Source organism: Globicephala melas, chromosome 18 (genome assembly GCF_963455315.2).
Source record: "Globicephala melas chromosome 18, mGloMel1.2, whole genome shotgun sequence".
In the NCBI taxonomy this organism is placed as follows: domain Eukaryota; kingdom Metazoa; phylum Chordata; class Mammalia; order Artiodactyla; family Delphinidae; genus Globicephala; species Globicephala melas.
In genome coordinates this window covers 32,349,862-32,368,197 of record NC_083331.1, presented here as the reverse complement: position 1 = coordinate 32,368,197, position 18,336 = coordinate 32,349,862, and the positions used below count along the sequence as shown (strand labels likewise).

Below are 18,336 nucleotides of genomic sequence, written 5' to 3'. Positions count from 1 at the left end.
ACAGATATTCTACCACATGGCCTTTGTCAGTGTGCTTTTTTACTTTCTGAAAATGATTTCATATCTCCTCTCATACCTTTAGCTCTGCATCCTCACTTTTAGCTGGTTATATTGCCGCTTCTATCACCGAGACTGTTGATGTAATCAGAATAGAACTGCCGTACCTTACTTCCTAGTCACCAGATCTAACAAGCTACCTGAATCTGTTCCCTTAGATTCTGCTTTTGCTCTTCTTAGAATGATCCACTTTCCCTGCAATTGTGTAAGGTCAATCCTTCCTCTTGTATAGTAGGTCACATCCTCTGTCACCTACTTAAGGGTTTTTTGTTGTTGTTCACTTGTTTGTTTTCCTGCATCTATACCTATGCTTTTCATCATCAGTTTCTTCCTCTTTGCTTGGTTATTCCCATCAGCATGCAAACATGTTGTGGTTTTCCCTCCAACACCCCAAATCACACTGCAGGTTCCTTTCTAGCTACTGCCCTTGTTCTTTGCTCCCATTTACAGAATCTTCTCAAGAGTTGTCCATTCTTCTTCTTGCTTTCTCCCTTGAATTTCTGTTCAGGCTTATCTCCAATCCACCATTCAAGCTGCTCTTGTCAGGGTCGCAGTAATCAGAAGATGGTGACACCATTCCCTTAGTTGTTGAGAACAAAAGCTTTGTCATCATCTTTGAATTTTAATTCTATCACACCTCACTCCTCACATCCAAACTATCAGTAAGTCTGATCTGATCTTCCTTCATATTGAGCAAATCTGTGCCTTCCATCACTGACGTCATATACTAGGCTGCTGTCAACTCTTTTTTTGTTTTCTTTTTTTGCGGTACGCAGGCCTCTCACTGTTGTGGCCTCTCCCATTGCGGAGCACAGGCTCCAGACGCGCAGGCTCAGCGGCCATGGCTCACGGGCCCAGCCGCTCCGCGGCATGTGGGATCTTCCCGGACTGGGGCACGAACCCGTGTCCCCTGCATCGGCAGGCAGACTCTCAACCACTGCGCCACCAGGGAAGCCCTGCTGTCAACTCTTGACCAGACAATGTAGAAGGCTTCTAATTTGTTTCCTTGTTTCACGTTTTGCCACTTAGAGTTTGGTGCCACACAGTAGTTAGAATAATCTTCTAAAAATGTTTGCTCTATCTTATAATTTCTATGCATGTTTTTCCATCCACTTAGAACACAAGCTAAAGTCTCTACCATGGTTTTTAAGACCTTATCAGGGGCCAGTAAACTTTTTCTTAAATGGCCAGATCGTAAACATTTTAGGCTAGGGTGTTATGTATGCTTTCAGTTGTTTCTGCTGCTGTTTCTTTCTCTTCTTTCTCCGCCTTCTCCTCCTCTTCTTCTTCTTTTTTACAAGCTTTCAAAATGTGAAAACCATTCTTAGCTCAAGTCATACAAAAACATTTGGCTGTGGTTTGTCAGTCCCCTGCTTCCAGGATTAGATGTCTGCCTGTCTTATCTGTCCTTGTCATCTATAACTCTTTGTCACACTCACTGGGATTTAGATGAATTTTCTTGCTGTCCTTCAAATATGCCAAGTTCATTCCTACCTTAGGGCTTTGTATTTGCTTTTCTATTTGCTTGAAATACCCTTCTTCCAGAATGCCCATGTTCCCTGCTTTTCTTTATTTTGGTCTCTGCTCTGATTTTATTTTCCTAGACAGAAAAAAATGTCATTTGATCAAACTTACGACTTTTAAATAGCTGCTTCCTCTATTACTCATTCTTTTTCTTCCACCTTTCCCATTTAAGTAGTTAGCACTACATTTTGGCTTAGGCCCTAAACCTAGGAGTCATCTTTGACTTTTATTTCACCAGTGTAGCCACATCATATAAACAATGTCGGCACACAGTAGGTACTCAATATATCCTTTAAGCAATAAATAGCAATTAAAGTTATTACAATACAGAGTGGTGAGTGTTTTGAAAAAGAAATCCATAGATGGGGTGGGGGGGACTCAGTTTGTGTGGCTTATAAAAAAATCCTTCCGGGAAGTTAGTTTTGGCCCAGATCTAACTGATGTCTGCGAGTAGCCAGCACGAGGAACCTGCATAGTAGTGATGCTGCGGGTTTGGGTAAGAGGGGAGGGTGTTAAGGCAGGAATCTCAGGTGAAAATGCAGAGACCTTTACACAGTAAATGTTTCAAACTGGAAAAACCTAATATGGTTGAAATAAAGAATTATTTTTTGCCAGTAAGTTTATTCTTTTTTTCCCAGTGTTTATTGGGAAAGTCTACTTGTTGCCCCATTTAAGATGTTGTCTGCGTTTACCTTCATTCTCTAATCAAACACACAGATAATTAACAGCTCAGCTTCTATGTCTTGAACCAGAGTGGCCCCAGAGAAAAGATTGACAGATTGGTCTCGGTCTTTCCTATAAAGGGAACCATACATTATGCTCTATTTTTTGTTTTGACTTCTTTAACTCAGCATAGTTTTTTGGATTCATCTATCGTGTTGCATTATCAGCAGTGAAGTTTTTTATTGTTGCATAGTATTCCATTGTATGGATACACAACAACTTGTTGATGATGGCTTGCATTGTTCCCAGTCTTTGGCTTTTATGAATAAAGCTGTTCTGAATGTTGTATGGATTTTTTCCCCTCCTGCTTAACACCTAGTTGTGCACTTGCTGAGTCAGTGTATATTTAACTTTAAAAGAAATCTCTAAACTGTTTTATAAGTGGCGGTACTGTTTTACATCTCCACTAGTTGTGTAGGAGAGTTCCAGGTGCTTCACACCCTCAGCATTCCAGGAGGTATGTAGCATTATTTTGTTTTTGGTTTTATTTTGCATTTCCCTGATGACAAATGATCTTGAACATCATTTCATGTGCTTATTGGCCATTCATACATCTTCTTTTGCAAAGTCTATTATTCACGTTTTTAAATGGACTGTTTGTCTTATTACTATTGAATTGTAGGAGTTCATTAAATGGTTTCATCTGCCGCTCCCCATCACTTGCATTACTGCCTGAACCATCCCCCCAAGCCCCTCTGTCTGTGGAAAAATTGTCTTCCACGAAACTGGTCCCTGGCGCCAAAAAGGTTGGGGACTGCTGTTTATGAGATATATTTATCGTTGGGAGAGCCAGTCTACCATGGGCCCTGGATATCCCTGTATATTCTTTCTGGTTATGCCAACATGCAAGGCCTGACCATTCTTTATCCAGGTCATTTCTCAGGACTGCATTTACAGTGAAGCAACTTTAGAGATGAAGTTGTATCTCTGTGGATAATGAGCGGGTTTGTTACTGTTCACTATAAAAGTGGTGATTGACCGAAGCTCAGTGTTCTTCCCTTGTTATACAGTCCACTGTGTGTGTAGGTATCCGTCATTCATCAGGAATCTCTGCATCATCCCTGTGGGTTGGTGGGTTAGGGAACCAACATGTATAATAGAGTCCTTTTGTCTCTAACTGAGGAGTCCTGTGTTTTCTGTCAGAATTCATGAAATAGTAACAGGCTAACTTAGCTTGTATGTAGGGTAAAATCTCAGCCTCTGTACAATTCTTGACACATATTGCAATGTTTTCTCAGTCTGTGGCTTACCTTTCATTTTCTTAATGAAGCTATCTTAATAAAAAAAGAGGTTTTTGAAAAGTGGAAGGTTTACATTTTGATGAAATCCAACTTTATAGTTAGTGCTTTTGTATCCTAAGAAACCTTTGCCTTCCTCAGGGTAGTGAAGATTTTCACTATGTGTTCTTCTAGACATTTTATAATTTTAGCTTTTACATTTAGGTCTAGCATTTAGGTTCACATTCTTTCATGTGGATATTCAATTATTCTAACACCAGTTGTTGAAAAGATTCTTCTTACCCCATTGAATTACATTGAGATCTTTGTTGAGAATCATTGACCACATAGATTCAATATATTTCTGTACTCTCTTCTGTTCTGTTAATGTTCCATTAATTCTACTTTGATTACTGTAGCTTTTCAGTAAATTTTGAAACCAGATAAAGTAAGCCCCTAACTTTATTCTTTTTCAAAATTGTTCTATTGTAGGTTCTCTGCATTTCCATATTAATTTTAGAACCTGCTTCTCAATTTCTTCAGAAAAGCTTGCTGGAACATTGATGGTGATTATATTGAATCTATAAATTATTATTTTTTAAATGTATTTATTAATGGATTTCTTGATATTGAGTCATCTGGTCCAGGAACATGGTATAGCATCTTCATTTATTTAGGTCGTTTTTTTCTCCACAATGTTTTATAGTTTTCAGTGTATAGCTATTTCCCTTCTTTTGTTAAAAATTTTCCTAATGATTTTGTATTTTTTTGATGCTGTTAGAAAACGATATATTTAAAAGTTTTATTTTCTAATTGCTGGTAGTAGTTAGAAAAAAATTGTTTTTCTATATTGAATTTTATTCTGTGAGTTTGCTAAATTCATGTACATAATCATCTCATTTGCTAACAGACATATCTACTTCTTGCTTTCTAATCTGTGTGTCTGTTGTTGCTACTGCATTACTGCACTATCTAGGACCTTCACTACAATACTGAATAGGAATGGTGAGAGCTGACATTTCTTCTCTTGTTCCCAATTTTAGGGGGACCAACATGTTGATTTGACCAACATGGAAGTTATAATAGCTGGAAGACTTTACTAATAGGGACATACTGTTCATTAAGTGCCGTATTCTGGGTCATTAAGGCAAATTATTGTTAGGGTTTTTGGATGCCTGAACTCATCTCTTTAGGAACTTTGCTGTAAGGATCCCATAGAATGTGGATTCAGTTAGCTCCCATTTCATGGAATGGCATATTTTTCTTTAGTAAATTATGACTTGCTATTTATGAAAATCACCTGTTTCCCAGGGCTAATTTGTTTTGCATTATTGGGAATGTTTCCTTGTGCAATGCTGTAGCAAATTAATAAAAACAAAAAGAAATGAAAAAATACATCTAATTTCCTACCATCTCAACTTAGCTGCTTTTGGGCATGTACAGTTCCTTTTCTTCCCATTAGATTTGTAATCTGTAATTTAAATAGATATAATTCTGGAGTTTATTATTAGTTGGGCATCCTCATCATTTCCCATCTGGACTATACACATACCTTCTCAACAGGTCTTTCTGCTTCTGATGCTTCTGATCTCAGAGTAAAAGTCAAGTTCTTTGGTGGCCTGTAAGGACTGCAGTCCCCTCCATCACAAATTTTTTCCAGATATCTGCATGTTTAGAGCTCTCACCTCCTTCAAACCTTTATTCTAACATTCAGGTTTGAGGCCTTCAGAGTCTTTTCTGTGAGACTTTATTTTTTCTTCGACCACCCTCTTTGAAATTGCATCCCACCTCCTAATGCTGCTTATTCCTCCTCCTGTTTTTATTTTTCTCTATAGCACTTAACACTACAGTGAGATGTATGTTAATTATTTTACATTTATTGTCTGTCATTCTTTATTCTTCCCTGTGGAGAATAAAGCTCCGTGCAGGTAGGTATCTTCGTCTCTTGTTCACTGGTCTTTTTTCAGCACTTAGCACAGCGACAGGCACTTAGTAGGGAATTAATGTTTGTTGAATAATGAATGAACTCCAGCTCTTCTCATATGTATTTCATACTGCTGCCAGTGTGATCCTTCCAACCCCCCTGGAAAAGCTGTTTGTGTGGTAGTGCTTTACCACTCCAGGACCTGGCGTCTATCCTCAGTTATATGTGCTATGTGCTTTTGTTTTTCTTTTTGGGTGTGTGCTTTTGTGTGATGTTTTAGCCTGAAAGGTATTCTTGTCTAAGTCTTTGCCTCCCTCTTACTTACCTTCCCCTTGGCTTCCCTTGTCTGTTCTGCCAAGTTGGGTGTTCCTCCTTTGGTCCCTTGGTGGCATGTTAGAGGAATTAGACTGCTCTGAATAGTACTGTTTCCTTGCTTGCGTTTCTCCTTCCAGACTTAGGTTTTGATAATCTCTGTGTCTGTATTGCCTAGAACTAGGTGCTTAAAGATTTACAGCTTTTTCTGTGTTGCTTGGAATATTAATTTTAATAGGGTCATTCTTGTATTAAGTTTTGGTTTTTATTTTACATGTGCCTAAAACACATTGGTATATTTTCAGATATTTCCTATGTTTTCCACGATAGTCTGGATTTGACAAAGCAATTATTTTAATTTGAAAACCTTTTGATATTATGTTGCTATCTTTTGTGGATACCATGGATTATGAATTTATAAATTTATGGGCAGAAGTAAGGAAATCATCCTCTCAAAGTAATGCTACTCAGAGTAGTTGTGTGCTGCTGTTAATATGAAAGGTGGGATTAATGTAGTTACTATTTTAATGGATAATCTTCACACAACATGAATTAAAAATTTTTAACTTATTTTACAGGGAAGTGTTAAGAGTAGTCGACAGATCTCACCTCAGGAATTCATCCATGAACTGAAGATGGAGTCTGCAGATGAAAGGCTCTTCACGTGCCTGGAGTCCCTCCGCGTGTCTTTGACGAGTAATCCCGTGAGGTAATTCGTCTTTCTGAACATGAGGGCATATTACTGAATTAAACAGATGCCATGATCCGCCACTTTTATGCAGTACTTCATGGTGCCTGTGAGTAAATAGGTGGTCTACCTCAACAACTTCTCAAGGTAAAAATTGAATGCATAATTTTTATATGCATGTGGAAATACAGTCTCAATAGTACCTTTTGTGTTTATTACTGAGTGATATGTAGCCTGTGGACTTTTAAAAAAGTCATTCTTTTTTTTTTTCTTAGAATTTTTAAAAACTTGAGGCGTTTTTCAAAAGACAACAGTCATCAGAAACTGTCAATTTAATGGGGCTGAGTTTCACTCTGAATTTTGGTATTGTACATATATATTGGCTCATTCCTGTTTGATATACAAGAAATACCATTAATTTATTATTTCCTTTATTGGAATTGGTATCTTTGTAGTAGCCCATAGGAGGTTAGCGTTGTCAGACTTAGCAAATAAAAATATAGGACGCCCAGTAAAATCTGTGTTTTAGACGTAGTTACGCTAAAAAATTATTTGTTGTTTTTCCAGAATTCCACGTTTAACTGGGTGCCCTGTATCTAGCCACACTACAATAGGTGTCTTGATAAATCAGTTTTTAGACCTTTTAGTCCAGCATATTCTTGAAAAATTTTAAGTAGGAATTGTTATAAAATGTCTGAACAGTCATAGAATCAGAATTTCTGAGCTGCAAGAGTCTATGGTAGATTAGTTTTGATTTCTTATTGTATAATGAATGCTTATTTCTGCATAAATATATATGAATATTTTCTAGCCCTCTCTTTATATACATATATATATATATATATATATGCATATATGTGTGTGTGTGTGTATAAAATATAGACAAAGGGCTAGAGGGCCAGAATGAAAAACTATGATTGGAGGTTAATGATATATAAAAGACTTTTTTTGGTATTCTGATATTCCGAATGTTTCTGAAGTTTGGCTACAGTATGATAAAGATCCTTGACAGTATAAGTATTTGAAATAAAAAGACCCTACCTGCTGAGAGACATGAAAGTGAGGTTTAAGTAAGGAGCATGAAGAGTAAACAAAGAATCTCTATTATTTCAATTTTATCTTTATTTTTCCATATTTTACCACTTTCAGTGTGTTCTCTAGGCTGTAAATTAATGGTGGGCATGAGACCAGGGATTTCATATGTCTTATATACCTCTCTTTACCAGGCACAGTGCTTTTAGCACATAGAAAGTGCTCAGTGAAGATTTGATTGAAACGATTTTAACCTTCTTCAGTTTTATGTTGGCTATTGCTAGAAACTAAGTTGAATTAGGAGTTTGTTTATTTGACAGGTATAGTCATACATGAAGAGCTCTGGTCTCCATCTTAATCTTTACCTATTAAATGTTTTCATTTAAAAAATGGTTATTGAGCACTTGCTGTTTTCCAAGTACCAATGTTTTGTTTCCAAGTACCATCTTAGACGTGGGGCTTGAGTAAATAGCAAAGCAGGTCCAGGCCCTGTTCCTGTGGAGTTTAAATGTAGGAAGAGGGTATTTTGGGGTCAACTGGGGAGCTACAGTCATTTTTCAGTTTATCCGGCAGCTACTGGACACTGGAAATAACCATGGAATTTCAGTATAATAAGAAATAGACCCTGCCATTACCTCTTCTAATTTTTCATATTTTGAGTAGATGAACATGATAGTGAAAGAAAAACTGTGAGAGGATTTTATGTATGAATTCAGGCATATTACAATGGATACAGTTATTTATTGTGATTCCATATAAAGACAGTGGGAAATAATGCTGTATGTTTCTTTCATTTGAAAGAATAAATATTTCAAAAATAATAATTTGTGGAATTATTTCCCTGAGAGTGGCCAGTTCTATTGAGCCAATATACGTACAATAGAATATATTATCAGCAATTCACAAGTGTTGCTGTTTCCTACGAAGTAGTCTTTTTAATTGGAAAGAATAGAAAACCATGTCATTGGAGAAATTTTTCTGAAATCATGGCACTTTATGTAGATAGAAAATTGAGACATGAGTATTTCTGTGCCCAGTGCTCCAATTAGAGGAATGACTTAGCTGAACATGTAAAACTTGAAGCTATTTCTGATCAAATCTTTGGACTTTGCAGTTAGTTATGATGTGTCTGCTGATAAAGTCAGTTTTCATATTTTCTTTTTTATGTACAGTATGTGACTAAATTTCAAGAGAGAAGGAATTCCAACTTTTTGTAAGCTTTTGAGATTATTATTAGATCTGTAGTATTATTGAGAAAATCAGAGTGAAATTCTTTAATGTCTGTGAATACAATTGAAAAAGAAGCAAGTGAACTAATTAATGACAGTTCTCCAGTGCTGGTTTGGGATCAGGATTTATTTAAATCAAAAATCAAGGAGGGCTTCCCTGGTGGCGCAGTGGTTGAGAGTCCGGCTGCCGATGCAGGGGACACGGGTTCGTGCCCTGGTCCGGGAAGATCCCACATGCCGCGGAACAGCTGGGCCCGTGAGCCATGGCTGCTGAGCCTGCGCGTCCGGAGCCTGTGCTCCGCAACGGGAGAGACCACAGCAGTGAGAGGCCTGCGTACCCCCCCAAAAAAAAAAATCAAGGAAAAAGTAGAGCACCCCTGCACCACCCCATCCCTGATATGCAGTATTTTAGAACCATTCACCAACCTCTGAAAGTCTGCGTAACGATTATGAGACATGTCATCCTTTGACTATCTGCATAATGAATTATGTGAAAACCAGCACTTTAAATGCCAAATTATTGGCCTTGTTTTATAAAGACTTGATTTGAAGATCACATAGTTCTTCTGTTTGAAGTTTTATTGATTATTCAACATCAAGGACAGTTTTGAGCTTAAAGACATAGAAGCTTTATTTTTGGAACACAAGTGAAAAGACCAATTTCTTCAAATTATCAAACATAACTTTTAGTGGATCTCAACACAGTCAACAGTTATGTTTGAGCTTTCAAATACGTGGAGGTAGAAACATAAAAAGGTAGACACTAACATCATTATGATTGATATTAAGCGTTTTAGTCCATTACTCATCTTTGCATATAGCAAATTAGTTATAGAATGCATCTTCATTTGCTCAAGTTGATGTGGTCGTCAAGGATAAGGTTTCTGTCTCAGAAATACCAGTCTTCTTAGATTTTTGTGTTTTGTGATATTAGGCATTATCTTTTTTTAAAAAATTATTTATTTATTTATTTTTGCTGTGTTGGGTCTTCGTTTCTGTGCGTGGGCTTTCTCTAGTTGCGGCAAGTGGGGGCCACTCCTCATCGCGGTGCGTGGGCCTCTCACTATCGCAGCCTCTCTTGTTGCGGAGCACGGGCTCCGGACGCGCAGGCTCAGTAATTGTGGCTCACGGGGCTAGTTGCTCCGCGGCATGTGGGATCTTCCCAGACCAGTGCTCGAACCCGTGTCGCCTGCATTGGCAGGCAGATTCTCAACCACTGCGCCACCAGGGAAGCCCTAGGCATTATCTTCCTTTACTCATGCTTAATGTGTGCATTTTGAAGTTTACAAGAGATATTTTACAATTTATCATTTTGTTAGAAGATTTCTAAGGAGGTTTTGGAACTAGATTTGATTAAGTTAACTGTAACTTCTAGAAGATCACTTTAGAAAATTTTGCAGTAAAATATATGTTTACTGCAGAGCAAGTAAGCAGCCTGTATGTGTCATTATTCCATTTAATCAGTGCTATGTTTAGAGTGTAGTTTTCCTGCATTTCTGGGCTTGAAAACATAAAGCTGGTAGGAGAGCTTATCTTTGGATTGCTGAATGTTTTGTGCCACGTACTGCACATGAGGATAGAGACAGGAGGCTTGTGGCAAGCAACGAGATCACTGTATTCCTTGATGTCAACCTGATCTGAAGAGAAAAAGTCAAGACAAAAATTTGAAGTTACTAATAGTTTGACTTACTATAAAAATTATTTTTATAAACTGTTAAACATATAAAAAAAGGCTGTTTGTCATTATAGTGAAATAAGTGCCCACTCACCTACTAATGAGGCTAGCATATAGATTACTGCCTATAACTCTGAAGCTTCTATGCCTCCCTCCTTAATTCAGTGTCCTTTTCTTGCACTATTCCGTGGTGACCACTGTCATGAGTTTTGGATTTCTTTGCATTATAGATTACCATATATGTATTCCTAATATATTGCTTGGTTTTATATCTTTTTGAACATTATTTAAATGGCATCATCTTCTATGTGCTCTTTGAAGACTTGCATTTTCCTCTCAGTATTTCATATATTTATGTATGCTGTGTGCAGCTACTCACATTTTATCACAATTAATCATTTTTCATACCTTGTTCTTATATTTTAGGAACATCCATTGTAAATAGTACATGGATGCTTTTAAAAAAATCTTGTCTGATAATCTTTGTTCATATCAATTGTAGAAATATATTGGGATTTATATGACATTCCATTTAAAATTTTCAGTTTATGCTGCTTTTCCATGTTCCTCTTCCTCCTCCTCCTGCTCACCCCTCCCCCATTCTTTTCTGTATTCTTCCTTCTTCTTCCTCAAATTCTTTTGATAGATTTTAAATTTCTCATTTCATTTTTCCTCATTTACTAATTTGGAAGACATTCTCTTTGATCTTAAAACAGAAGAGAAATTTATCATGCACACGCTTAAAAAGGAAACTGTACATGCGTGTACTTAAAAGGGACACAAAAAAGCAGTCTCTCTTCCTCTGAACCTAAAATACGTTAACACCAATCATCCTCTCTTGATTTGTATGCTAGTTCTGTGTGATATTTTAATTTTCTCTTTTTTCTTTTTTTGTATTGTAAATTAGCTATTGTTACTACTGAGATATACTACAAATATGTATTTATGTATATGTGTTTATACACATACATACTCATCCTTTTTTGGTTCTTGCACATTTTTTTCTGATTTTACTTTTAGCTCAAGTATATCAGTTACATTCCTGTAGTGAGGGTCCTTTGATGGTAAAACTTTGTTTTATTTGTTTGAAAGCGACTTTATTTACCTTTACTTTTGAAGAATAGTTTTCCTAAGGGCATGAAATTAAGGTTTTCTGATATCTTTTCTTAGTCCATTGAAGATATTATTTTTTCTTCTGTCTTACATTGCTGTTTTTGAGAGGTAGGCTCTTTTATCTAAAACTCATGCTCTTCTAGGTAATCTGCCTTTTCTCTCTGGTTTTATTATGTTTTGTTTTTGGTGTTCTATAGTGTGTTCTATGTGTCTAGGTGGAATTTCTTTCTTATTTGTTTTTACTAGGGATTTTTTTGGACTTCCTGAATATGATTAGTGTCTTTCATAAGTTCTGTGAAAATTTCAGCCATTAACTCTTTGAATATTGATTCCCCCCTCTCTCAGTTTTGTATGTGTTAGAGCTTCTTACTCCATACACCATTATTTCCTAATCTCTTTGAAGTTTCCATCTGTTTGTCTCTCTGTACTGTATTCTGGGAATACTTTGTAATATCTTCTAGTTTCCTAATTCTTCACCATTGTCTAATCTGCTATTTAATTTATAAGTTGTATTTTAAATTTCCATTGTTATAATTTCATCCTCATAATATTTTTGGCTGTTTCAAAACTCCTTATCTTTTTTCATGATTTTTCATAATACTCCTTGCTTATTTTATTTTATTATTTTATTTTTTTGGTATGCGGGCACCTCACTGTTGTGGCCTCTCCCGTTGCGGAGCACAGGGTCCAGACGCGCAGGCTCAGCGGCCATGGCTCACAGGCCCAGCCGCTCCGCGGCATGTGGGATCTTCCCGGACCGGGGCACGAACCCATGTCCCCTGCATCGGCAGGTGTACTCTCAACCACTGCGCCACCAGGGAAGCCCCTCCTTGCTTATTTTTATCCTGTTTATTATTTCTCTAAACATATTAAATATTTTATATTCTCTGTAATTTTAGTAAATAAAGGTTTCCTAGGCCTACTCCTGGTGGTGGTTATTTGTTTATTTACTGTTTTCACCTTTACTCATTTCTTGTTTCTTTGTGTGTTTTGTAATTTTAGAGTGTGACCTCCTATTCCTTGGAACTTTTTCTTTGAGATTTATTTTGAAGATATTTTGCTAGAATGAATTAATGCTTTTCTACTACTAGCAATGTAATGATCCAGGGCTGCCTTAAACTAAAATGACCAATTTGAGGTTTTTGCTTTTTCGTTTTTTTTTCCTCCACATATGTGTGTGACTGGGTTATGAATTATCAGAAGAAATTTGCCTTGATGTCCTCCTTTACGGGGCAGGTTTATTGCTAGGTCACCTTCTTACTTAAGGTGTGGCCCTTTGAGAGCCTTGCTTTTTGCCGGCGTTTCTCAGGCTTGAGGCTGTAACACTTGTTCTATTCGCTCTGCTCAGCTACCACAAAGGAGATGTTGGGTTTCCAGGGCTTCATGTTTGTCCCCCAGAGCAGATGAGGCTTGAGGCAGGCTTACCTGTCTAAATTCCTCTCTCTCTCTCTTTAAATTTTGCTTTTGAGGAGACTGTACTTTCTTGTCACCTCAGACACAATTTTAAAATCATGTCTCAGTGACTGTTGTTGGAAGGGTGGTCATGGATATCTAGTTTAATACCAGGAAAAAGAAAGTTGGATAAGAAATTTTAAATTATAAAGGCATTGTATTCTTATGTCAAAAATCTGAATTTCTTAGACGGGTATAACCAGAAAAGAAAAAGTCTTCATCTCTTTTGTCATTTGATTGTCAAAGCCTGCTGCTCAGTGGTGAACTGTTAATAGGGTCTTGTGTGCCTTTGCCCTAAATTTTTAATGCATATGTTAGTATTATGTTATTTTACCTTACTGTTGCTTGCTTTTTAAATTTTTATTTTTTAAAGATAAACCCCAGAAGTTGCAGGTTTATTGCCCTGCAGGATATTAATTAGTTTTATATTTAAATTATTGTTCTTCTTCTACTATCCTTTCTTTAAGTCATTATATATCTTCTGATGTTTTTCCAATTCTTTTTGAACCAGCCTCACCATCTTGCTGGTTCTCTCATTAATGTGGTAAGTATTTGACACTGCTGGCTTTATTGGGGTGAGCAATGTTTTTATCTTTCTGAAAATCATACTTTGACATTAGACATTTGTGGGTGTGTTAATATTCCTCAGAAACATCCAAGAAATTCATGGAGAGAGTGAACCCGGTAAAAGTCTGGGTTTCCTACATCCCCTTTCCCTCCCATAGTTGAGGGAAGGGACAATGAATATGATGTAGAGATTGGGTGTTACTTGAGTGAGGAAGGCTTCTTGTCCCTCCTTTATTATCACTGCCAATCCCCGCAGGCCTTCACATCCTTCAACCGTGCCTGCAGAGTCCCTCGTCTTGGTCAGTGGATTCTATCAATGACATTGTGGTGGGGTAAGGGTGGTGCAGGCTCTTTAGAGCACTCAAACTAAAACATCTACAAGTCAAACGTTTCTCTTCTTAAAGCTTTATTATACCATATTATGATTCTTAAAGAGTTTCTGTTCCTTTCCTTGTTCTTACCAAAGATGCTTTCCTAGGAAGAAGTTGGAGATGAAATCGGAATCAAACTGTAATGCACATATATGTATATGTGTGTATTATACATGTTGTCAGGGTCCTGAGAGGAAAACAGGAACCAGAGCGCATGCTATACGCTTTTTAAAAAAGAAGTTAATGCCAGAAATTGGTTAAATGGGTGATGGAAAGACTGAGAAACCAAATAGGGAGCAGTGAGGTAGTGGAGGTTCGCAACAGCCGGAAGTTGCTCCACCCCTGTGCTGGAGGGAAAGGCAATGCTCTGGAAGCTCACAGCCTGGTGTTGAGTGGAAGAAACTGGATCCATGGGGAAGATGCGACTGTTGCAGAGAAACTGCCAAGGGAGAGAGAGAGGCCTTGTTATTCTTTCTTCACCTTCCCTCTGGTCAAACCTAGCAGAGAGCAGTTGATTACAAAGCCTGGGAACTGCAGCCTGCAGGTTCAGCCCCTTTGAGACAAGAACAGAACAGAATAGAGGTGGGGAAGGGGAGTGAGAAGAAATGGGCTGAGTACCAGTGCATTATTTATTGGGATACATAATAGGTCAATAAGTGTTAAATTTTTGTTTCTTCCAGTTTTTAGTTTCATTGGACACTTAGGTTCTTTATTTTAGTATTAGAAAATGTAAACAAAAGTGCTTTTATAGTGTGCCTCAGGACTTGAATCAGGTCAAAAACTTTCTAAGATACAAAGGATTACCCTGCTCTGAATTTCTTGAAACGACCTCTACTTAAACACAGTCAACTTGGTCAAGTGAAATAAACAGTCATCTCTCAGGTCCTGCATTTGCTTCAGCACTTTTTCAGTATCTTTCTTTTGCTTGGCCTCCCAAAGTCTTCTTTCTCTATGACTCACCCCTAAATCCCACAAAAAAGAGACCTGTTACCATTTATTCAGTTTCCTGTAATTCAACTTCTGTCCTGTTTGACACGTATACATGCAAAATACTGGGTTTTATGGTGATGCTAATTACACCGTCTTTTTGCTTTTGCATTCTGAAATACATTTAAAAAGTAGATACAGAAGCAGGGTAAGAAACAAAATCAGCTGTACTGCTGGAAAAGCTAGAGTGAAAAGCAAAACTGGGGCTTGAAGGTGAAATATACTTCTTACTTCTTCCCACTGAATCACTTATCATGTAGTAATAGGTAGAGAGAATAGGTAACTGCAGGCCAGGTTCCTATGCAGGTAGGAGCGTTCTGTTTTTTTCTCCGCTTTCACCAATTGGATAAAGTAATTTTTCCTGGGGGATATTCCAATAACGAGGTAGAGGGAGTGACCAGAAGTAACCCCCAATGTTGCTTTATGGGGAATATAGTAGGAGACCTCTCCCTTTGTAGAAATGAGGGAAGAAGGATAATGTTCTTTAATAATATGCTCCAGTTTATTTTTATTCTCGTGGTGTTTTGGAATTTAAATTAAGACATGAGATAAAAAGTTTTTTTTTGAAAATCAGCCTTAGAAAAACTAGCAGTTTATACATATTTACAGTGATAATTTCTGAATGGGCAAGAGGAGTAAAGGTGTTCCTTGGTAATGTACATTCTTGTAGTTTTCATCTTTCCTTTTCCTTTCCTTTCTTTCTCTTTCTTTCTCTTCAGTAATGATGTCAGAAAGGTTAGTAATGTAGATGACTCTGTGTTTTCTTTCCTGTGCTGTTCAATACAGTAGCTACTAGTCACTTGTGGCTATTTAAATTTAATTAATTAAAGTTTAATGAAAAAAAGGGCAACATTTCACATGCTCAGTAGACACATGTGGCTGTGGCTACCATATTGGACAACACATACATACCATTTCTGTTATATTTTATTATACAGTGCTGCTTAAATGCCTTGGTTCTTCTGAGTAGCTGCATATTTCTTTGATATATTTATTGCATGATTATTATTTTCTCAAAGTTATGTTCAAGACTATGAGAATACATATGAAGTTAAAGTCTTAAAGACTAAAGCTTATATTTTAAAACCTCCAAGGATGAGTAGACATTCATATCAAGAGAATCAAAGAGTGATCTAAGGGAGGCTGCCTATGGCAGGGACTATAGTCTTGGTGGGATAAGGCTAAGGGAGTGGGCTTCATACCAACTATAAAAAGTAGGAAAGGAAAGGAGAGGCTGGTCTGACAGAGTGCTATAGCTTTGGTCCATGGTGGCCTTCACTTTGGCTACCTGTGGTCAGGATGAGGAAATTGGCAATATGGCACATCATAGAAACATCCCCTTTGGTAGAGTAAAAATATTAGTGAGGTTCGTGTTTTTTTAAACAGAAATTTCCTCAGAGATGTGCTTACTTTTACCTCTTACAAGCATTTTTTCCAGCTTGTTTTCCAGTAAGAAGTCAAAGCGTAAGGTAGGATGTTAATATTCTTCTTTACCTCTTTAGACATTGCCATATATCTTGGGATATGCCTTGCATTATTTATGTGTAAATTATCATTCAGGATTTGTAACTTTTATGACAGTATTGCTTATTAAAGAAATATTTGTTGAGAATTACCTCTAATTTTAGGCCATTTTGCTTGCTGTTCTTTCCAAAGTGCTTTAAATGAATGAAATATTAATAAAACATGCCCTGGAAGAAAATAGTTATTAATGTTTTCAAGTGAATACTAACTTGCTATTTTTGAAGGGCAAGCCATTACTTTCCAATGCATTTTTCACAACATCTCCAAAGCTGGTGTCATTTTTCTGAGAGATTCTCTAGAAGGTTGAATGTTCCCCACTAGTTGGGAGGCTTTCTCCTTTGTGTATTGTCATTCATACTGTAGCTTGGCTTTGGCTCATAGATATATTAAAATGTATTATAATTATTTGGTTTCAAAGTTAACTTTACCTGTATCTTAAAGCTTTGACTTTGAATGCAAGGTTAACAATAAAAGTAGAGTACATCGAAAAGAGAGTAATTGCTTTTAACAGAGAAATACATATTTTCTGCAAATGGTGAATAAGAGCTATATAGCTCAGTTTATACTTGACATGAAAAGTCCTAGAATTGTAAAGTGCTGCCAATCTATTTTAAAATATATGTCTCCCAGTCTATTCAAAGTGAAATATAAATTGCTGTTTGAATAGCTAAGATTAATTAAAAAAAATCCTATTCAAATATAAAGTCAGTTTCAATGTAACATAGAGTCTCAAATTTTAGCTTTTAAAATAGAGTAGTTTGATATTCAGGCATAAAAGGGAGAATATATGAATGAAAACTATTTGAAAAGATTCGATTACTGCAATTTGGGAAAAAAAACTGCTGTTAATCTTAAACAATTTTTTATGGATGTAAAGGCAAAATATAAGAAACTTTCTTCTTTTTGGTGATAATTGTCTGCATTTTCAGAAATGTAAACCTTCTGTGTTCAAATCTATAATAGCTATCAGTATGATGTTATTTACTGAATACTTTGGTTTCTTTGGTAAAGATAAATATTTTCAGTGGAAAAATTATTTGTACTGCAGGCACTAAAGCTTCTAGTTATTTGGTATCCTACAAACGAAAATTTATATAGTTTAATTCTGAGACTAATTTTTTGGTCTTGACATTATGTGTTGAGTATATTGCTGAGTGGGTTAAGTAAAGAATTTAAGTAAGTTGATCCTTGTCTTGATATTCTCTGACATAACTCTACATAGAGAAATATAGAACTATAAATAAAGAAAGGCCTTAATATTAAAGGAGGCACAATATATTGGCAATAGAAGGAAGTTTTAATTTCTTAGATTCAGAAAATCATATAGAGTAAAACTCAATTTTATACTGGCCACAGATTTCTGTTTATTTTGTTACAGGTGTAATGTACATCAGAAAGAAATAGGTATACTTTTCATATGTTAAACATCTTTTGTATGTTAAAATTTATAAAAGGTAACAGAAAAGAAACACTCACATTAAGCTTAGAACCAGGAAGGTCACCTGGAATGTCTCTGCAGGGCCAAAGAGAAATTAGGCTCATTTGAACAGAAGTCCAGTAACTTTGTACAGCGATGGAAATGCTCTGTGTCTATGGTGTTTCGAACTCATCACAGGTGGCTATGAAGCACTTGAAATGTGGCTACTGTGACTGAGCAATCAAATTTTAATTAATTTAAGTATACACACGTCGCTAGTGGCTACCTATTGGACAACACAGTTGTAGAGATCAGAAATTCATGTAATTTTCCTTGTGCATTTGTTTTGAGCCTTTTCACTCTTGAGTCTAGGTATGACTGCTTCCTCTGTCATGCTGTGAATTTCTGAGGAGGGGGACAAAATGTTCTGTTGTTGTAGAACCTTAATATGGGGCTCAGAAGAGAATATCAGAGTGCAGGTTAAATGAACTTAAATAGTAAGGAGAGAATAGGGAACTTAAAAC

General features: G+C 36.6%; 1 protein-coding gene across 4 annotated transcripts in view; it reads left to right on the top strand.

Moving 5' to 3' along the window:
- Positions 1-18,336, top strand: part of DIAPH3 (diaphanous related formin 3) — a 547,054-nt gene that overhangs the window by 119,275 nt on the left and 409,443 nt on the right. For all 4 annotated transcript variants that reach the window (XM_060287828.1, XM_060287826.1, XM_030830361.2 and 1 more), the window contains one exon: positions 6,336-6,466. In XM_060287828.1, coding sequence (XP_060143811.1) covers positions 6,336-6,466 — 131 coding nt within the window. The remainder of the gene's footprint in view (positions 1-6,335; positions 6,467-18,336) is intronic.